Genomic DNA, 6,779 nt, shown 5'->3' with positions numbered 1-6,779 from the left:
ATGCACGAATGAACAGAAGGGCTAGGGAAGGAGTCTGGAAGAGTGAGGTTCCCAAGGTCAGGGCCGGGAGGGGCTGAAAGGGTATACACAGATGGGGAAACTGAGGCCCAGAGAGGGGCAGGGCTTGGCCTGAGGTCACCCCCAAAGTCAGGGGCCGAGTCCCTTGAGACCCACATGTCCAGCACCCCTTGCACACTCCCACCATCCCGCGCCCCAGAGGAAGACACAACCACAGATGGTACAGACGAGCAGGTTGTCCCAGATCACGGTGTGAGTCACCCCACGCAGGATGGGGAGGCAGAAGGGGGGGTTTGCTGGGTGACTATGTGACACCCCACTGACACTTCCAATCCACACACGATCTAGGCCTGCCTTCCTGTCTCTAGAATCTATGAGGAGACTACATCCAGGACACATGAGGGCAGGGCACACGCTGAGGGTGGGGGCTCTGACCAGCCTGCTCTGCGCGGGGGTGGGGAGGGGGCCCCCTGAACGGCCTGAGAGGAATATGTGGCCCCAAGGGGCATCGGGAGGGGGCTTGGAACCTCAGAAAGTCCCGCCTTCCCCCATCCGCTTATATTCCCCGTCCTCAGGGTTGCCCCAGGGTCAGACACACTGGGGGGAGGTGGGGGCTGGACCAGGAGGAGGGGATGAGGTGCACGTGATTGCGTGTGTACAGGTGGTGACAACGTGGCTGTGGATCTGAGTAACAGGGCATCCTGAAGTGTCTGCAGCCAAGTATGTGAAACTGGGGTGCCCTTGTTAAAAAAAAAAACTGCTTGTAAAAATTAAATAGGAATAGGGCTTCCCTGGTGGCGCAGTGGTTGAGAGTCCACCTGCCGATGCAGGGGACACGGGTTCGTGCCCCGGTCCGGGAAGATCCCACATGGCGCAGAGCGGCTGGGCCCGTGAGCCATGGCCGCTGAGCCTCTGCGTCTGGAGCCTGTGCTCCGCAACAGGAGAGGCCACAACAGTGAGAGGCCCGCATACCGCAAAAAAAAAAAAAAAAATTAAATAGGAACAAAAAAGGGGTGAACAGCAGTGTTGCCTGGAGGGAACCCTCCCGCCTCCCCCCGAATTGCGGAAGCTGTCAAGATTATCTCTGAACTCCCTGGTAGCCAGGGCAAAAGGGGAAACTGGTACGTGACAGTGCCTGGGTAGGCATGTTTACTAGGGGGTCATGCCTGTTTTTAACAGTGTCTCTGAATACGTGAGGGTGCATGTGTTAAGTGGCAATGAGAAGGGAGAGACAGAGTGTCAGGGGGTTAAAGAGTTGTGAGCTTCCTGGTAGCCAGGGCAAGAGGGGAAATGGATACATTACAAGGTCTCCTCAGGCATGTCTTCATCGGGGTCATGCTTGTGTGTGACAGTGTCTCCCAGCAAATGAGTGTGAGGCAAGGGGAATAAAAGCAGACACAGAGTCTCTGAGAGTAAAATAACTGAGTTTCCAGGGTGAGAGAGAAAATCAGAGCTAAAGAGTCCATTTAGTGTATCCTCCTCACCAGTGCGTGCCTGCTTCCGACAGTGGATCTGACTGAGTGCAGGGGTGTCTGAGTGTGTGTGGTGGGGAGTCACAGAGCTGCAGGTGGGAGATAGTTCTGAGCTCCCTGGAAGCTATGGCAATAGGGGAAATATGCTGACTTTGAGCCTGGTCCAGGGGCTCAGAGGGGGCAGCGTCTGGCGGCCAGGCGCACGCGGCTGTCCTCGGCGGGGCTCCACGGCCGGGCGTAGCCAGCATGAGGGAGCAGCAGCCAGTCCTGAGTGCCATCGGGGCTGATGAGGCGCCGGGCCGCCAGCAGGTAGTCCCGATGGAGGGCCAGCGGTGGGCAGGGGCAGCGGCTCGGCGCCCACACATACTCGAGGGCCCGCAGTGGCGAGCGGTTCTTGTAGATGAGCTGCACGTGCACCTCATATCGGGTCTCCTGGGCCTGCCGGACGCGGCCCAGCACGCGGGCCCGGAACACTGCGGGCAGGGTGGTGCTGAGCCCGGCTGGACGCTCCGCCCCGGGGCCCATCCACACACCCCTTTCCAGACGAGGGAACTGGGGGTCAGGTGGGGCATTGGGGGCCCTTGGGGACTGTGGTCAGCTGAGGCCTGGGGTAAGGGTCAGCTCAAGGATCAGTGAGGGGTTAGGAGTCAGATTAGGGCAAAGGATTAGATCAGGGAGTCAAATGAGCGTCAGGAGGGGTCAAGCTGGAGTCAGGTCAAGGAGTGAAAGACAAAGTCTGACCAGGGTCAGAGGTCAGCTGGATAAGGGTCAAGTTCAGGTCAATTAGGGGCCAGGTGAGGGATGGGGTCAAGGGCCTCTCACCAAAGTCGCTGCCGCAATAGTGGAGCAGCCGGTGGGCACGACCGCGGGTGTCAGGGCAGGGTGGGCAGGGGTCTGCGGGGGCAGTGCAGTCAGGGGCACAGGCCTTGCCTCCCTGCTCGCCCCCGCCCAGGCTGTCCCCAGCTCACCTGGGGTGGGGCCTGGGGTCCGTGGGGGGATAACAGTGGGGGCAGCGGGAGACTCAGGGGGCTGAGGATCTACCTCCCGAGGCTGCGGCTGCCGCAGGGACCAGCCCTGGGCCTGAGCCTGCGCCTGGAAGGGGCCATAACGCTCCCGGGGGAGCCAGAACTCGAATTCAACGCCGGGGTTGGGCTCCTGCAGGAGGACCTGGGCGGCGGGGGTGGGGGGGTGTCACATACTAGGGAGCTGCCCTCGGACCTGATGGCCCAGCGTCCCCCAACACACACTCTACCCAGCCCCCCCCCCGCCCCGCCCCCTGCTTCCCAACGGATTCTTTAACCCCACACTCCTAGACGCCCTCTCAGAGGCCCGTCCCCACCTGCAGGAGCAGGTCTTCGGAGGTGGGCCCGGCGGCGCGCAGCGTCTCCTCTGATCCTGTGACGCGGGTGTAGACCACGCGGGTGCCCGCTGCCTCGTAGGTCCCGGGAGGGCTGACCGCCCAGTTCCCGTTGAACACGTAGCGCCCGTCGCCCCCCATCAGCGCTGCAAGGGAAGGGTCAGCCCGGGCTTCCCGGAAGAGGCCCCGCCCGCCTCCCGACCCTGTCGCCCCGCCCCGCTGGATTCGGGCAGCCAGCAGGGCGCCTCCTCCCTCGGACCCTGCGATACCCAGGTGGTTCCGGCTCCGGTGGGCGGCGCGGATGTGCCTGGCGCCCTCAGGAATCAGGGTCACGTTCCAGTACCCAGCGAAGGCACCTGGCCGGGAGGGAAGGACGGCGTTGGGGAGCAGGTGGGGTGTATTTGAAGGATGATTTGAGGATTAAGTGAGATACTGCGGTAAGAAGGTTAGCCAAGGCCCTGGTACTTCGAAAACGCTTCCTAAAGGATTGGAGTTACGATGATTATCACTTAAGTGCGGCAGCAAAGGAGTTAAACCCCGTCTGCTCTGGGAAGGGCGGGACAATCTGGCAATGACCAATCAGAACGATGAACAAGGGGGGGACTGAGCAATGACCAATCAGACCGTTGAGCGAGGGGGGCTGGGCCGCAGACTGCCCAATCAGCGCGGAACGTCTTAAAGGGCCCGCTCTGGGAGAGCGCGAGGACGGGGAGGGCGGTCACCGGCATCCCGGAATACGCGCTGCACGAAGAGGCACGAGTCGTTGGCGCCGCCGCAGCGGCCGCAGCGGTCTTCGCGGGCATCAGAACCCAGCAAACCGTCACAGCCGGCTCTCTAAAGGGGTGGGGAGGGCACGCGCGCCGTCAGACGGGCCCTGCCGTCGAAGGGGCGGGGCCCATGGAAGAAGACAGGACCAAGAACTAAAAGGATGGAACCTGGGGGGCGGGCCCTAGTGGGAGGAGGCTGGGGATGAGGCCTAGTGATAGGTGGGGCAGGGGAGGTCGGAGACTTGGTAGGGGGCGGGGCCTAGGGAAGAGGGCGGGACCAGGAACTTAGCGAATGGGGTCTGGGTGCGGGGCCTGGAGGGAATAGGCCGGGTGGAACCTAGAAGGGGCAGGGATGGGGGCGGGGCCTGGAGTTCTTACGAGGCAGCGGCCGGCCACGCAGAGTCCCTGGGTGCCCGGGCTGCAGGGGGTACCGTCCAGCACGCGGCCGAAGCTGTGATAGAAGTCGTGCCCCTCCGCCAGGCAGTTGAGGTCGCACTGGTTGGGTGCTGGGGATGGGAGGAGTCGGTGGCAGTGGGGGACATATCTGAGTTCCAGCCCCCTTCCTGCCAGTCTCCCCTCAGGCAGCCATCCTCTTGGGCAGATGAGGCCCAGAGACTCAGCCAAAGCCACACATGGAGGCTGAGGCAGAGCCAGGACTGGAACTTAGGCATTCTGTTTCCCGTTCGCTGGGACTGTCCCAGGCAAGTATCCTGGGCCTGCACTCATTCGTTCATTCATTCATTCATGTTCAGTCCTAATATTAGGGGCCTACTATTAACATCATCACCCATTCTTCACTCATTCTTCCATACGTTCATTCCACAAACACTCATCGAGCACCTACTATTTTCCAGACAATGTTCTAGGCTCTGGGGCACTGAGGTGGGCAGAACACACTCGGCACTTGGGCTCTGCACCCAGAAGGTGCCCCCAAAAAGGTTTTGGCCAGTTCTGACTGAGTCCTGCATAGCCTGGGTATGTTGCTGGCCCTCCCCGGGACTCAGTTTTCCCCTCCGCCTGGCAGTGGGGCATAATGGACAGTCTGACCACACCCGAGGCCCACAGACCTGATCCCTGCTCCCCCTGCTCAGGCTCCCTCTGGCTCCCGATGCCCTGAGGCTGGCTGGCAGACCCAGCCTGGAATAGGGCCTGAGCTGGCCCTGGCGGGCCTTTGTGGGGGTGAAATCATGGCAAGTTTCCGCCAATTCTTAGGGCGAAGGAAATAAAAATCTGTGAGGTTGATGGTTGGAACTTTCTCCATTCTAGGATTTTCTTATCTGTGTCTACCCCCACCCTGGCGTCTGAAGCTGCCTGTTTCCCTTAAATCTGGAGGCGCACCGCCCCAGGCACACAATTATATAACTCGCTATTTTCAGCTCAGTGCGGCAATATTTCCTGCTACTGGTGTAAGTTTGAGAAATGTTGGCCTCTGGATACAGCTCCCAGTAAATCCTCAGCTTCGTGTTCGACCCTGTGCAGAATAGACCCTGCCTCCTTCTGCCCCTCTTCACAACTCACACTTGCTTTCCACCCTTCACTTCACTAACTCCTACATATCCCTGAAAGCCCCAGTGCCAATGCCCCCTTCTTGCACCCCTCCAAGTCCCCCTTCCTTCTTAGCAGCCACTTTTCCCTGCCAGCTCTGAGGGAGCTGGACTAACAGGAGCATAGGCTACTCACCACCATAGAAGGGCACCCATTGGTAGGTCTTCTGGGTGCCCAGGACAGGGTGGCCATTGTAGAGGGCGCATTGGAGGTCTCGGAAGGGCACGGCCCCTGGGGGACATTCCTGGGGACACAGATCGGTGGAGCAGAGGCTGGGACAGCCCCGGGGATGCCCAGAGAATCTGGCATGGTGGCAAGGATATTTGGGGGCATGAGTAGGGAAGCAGGAGGGCTCCAGGGAGAACTCAGTCTGGGGGGTGGTTGGATAGAACTTACGGGCAGTTGGCAGAGGCGGTACTCGTGGGTGTCCCCCCAGCACAGCTCTTCCCTGGGAAACCTTCGAGGAGCAGGGTGGCCAGACTGCGGTCAGCACCTCCAGAAACCCTTCCCCAGAGCCAGCCTGCCCACCCATCCACCCCCGCTAACCCCACCCACATTCCAGCTGGATTAGCGGGATTAAAAGGCACAGCTTGTGTGGGCAGGTCGAGGGTGCGGCCAGGGGCTGGTCCAGCCTGACAAGAGAGGAGGGGCAGGGACCCCCTCCCATCCCACCCAGCCGGGTCCCAGGAGCCTCCTCACCGGATGCATTGCCGGCTGCGCACGGAGAGCCCTCGCCCGCAAGAGCTAGAACAGCGGCTCCAGGAACCCCATGGAGTCCACTCACCCGGACCCTACTTGGGGAGACAGAGGCAGAGTCAGCCTGGAAGGGAGGCTGGTGACCCCCACACTGCCAGCTGGGTTCCCATGCCCACTGCCCCCTGGGCTCATGTCCCCCTTTACCTGAACGTTGCCCCCCAAACCACAGTTCAGGAGGGTCCACAGCAGGAGCAGGAGGTTCTGGAGGGGGCGGGGTCTGGGGGACAGGAGGGGGCGCAGCAGTGGGGGGGCCAGCAGGCCAGGGGTTGCACCCCAGCTCTTCCCTGACTGGCTGTGTGATTTTGGACAGTATCTCAACCTCTCTGAGCCTCCCTTCTCATCTCTGAAAAATGAAGTCATAATAGAGCCCACCTAATAGGAGAGTTTTGAGGGGTTCGTCAAATTAGGTGAGGAAAACGGGGGCCACAGAGCCCGGTCTGGAGAGAGAAAACTCAAGTAATTATTATTGGTTGTTTACTGTCTATGATGCACGTAGTAGGTGCTTATTCAGCGTCTGATGATGGAAGGAATCATTCCAGGAGCGTGCACAGGTGTCTCCAGGGTCCTAGGGCCCTCCCCAATCTCCCCACCATCTTTGCTCCTACCTTCCGGTGTGGCCAGGGGCCAGGTGCTCCTCTTCCCCCCGCCTCAGTTTCCCCATCTGTGCAGTGGGGACCAGCTGGGCACAGTCCAGGATTCTATGGGACCTTGCAGAGGGTGTGGCTGGTGGTGGCTGGGTCTGGTGCCTGGCAGAGGTCCCCCCACCCCACGCCCGGGCGGGCCCCAGCCTCCAGGGCCCCCTCAGCTCCCAGACCTGCAGCAGCCAGGAGCTCCCGGATGGGGGGCGGGACGGGGCAGGGTGAC

At 61.1% G+C, this 6,779-nt stretch overlaps 1 protein-coding gene across 1 annotated transcript; it reads right to left on the bottom strand.

Moving 5' to 3' along the window:
- Positions 1–1,661: 1,661 nt before the first annotated feature.
- On the bottom strand, positions 1,662–6,576 carry ADAMTSL5 (ADAMTS like 5). Its single transcript, XM_065873871.1, has 12 exons — positions 6,521–6,576; positions 6,060–6,132; positions 5,859–5,950; positions 5,556–5,616; positions 5,295–5,403; positions 3,993–4,120; positions 3,570–3,681; positions 3,117–3,203; positions 2,830–2,993; positions 2,459–2,657; positions 2,313–2,384; positions 1,662–1,963 (listed from the first exon to the last, which is right to left on the bottom strand). Exons 1-12 carry the CDS (start codon positions 6,574–6,576, stop codon positions 1,662–1,664), a joined length of 1,455 nt encoding a protein of 484 aa, XP_065729943.1.
- Positions 6,577–6,779: the final 203 nt, after the last annotated feature.

Source organism: Phocoena phocoena, chromosome 3 (genome assembly GCF_963924675.1).
Source record: "Phocoena phocoena chromosome 3, mPhoPho1.1, whole genome shotgun sequence".
Lineage (NCBI taxonomy): Eukaryota > Metazoa > Chordata > Mammalia > Artiodactyla > Phocoenidae > Phocoena > Phocoena phocoena.
Note: the sequence above shows the minus strand (reverse complement) of the source record. Positions and strands in the feature narration are given on the sequence as shown.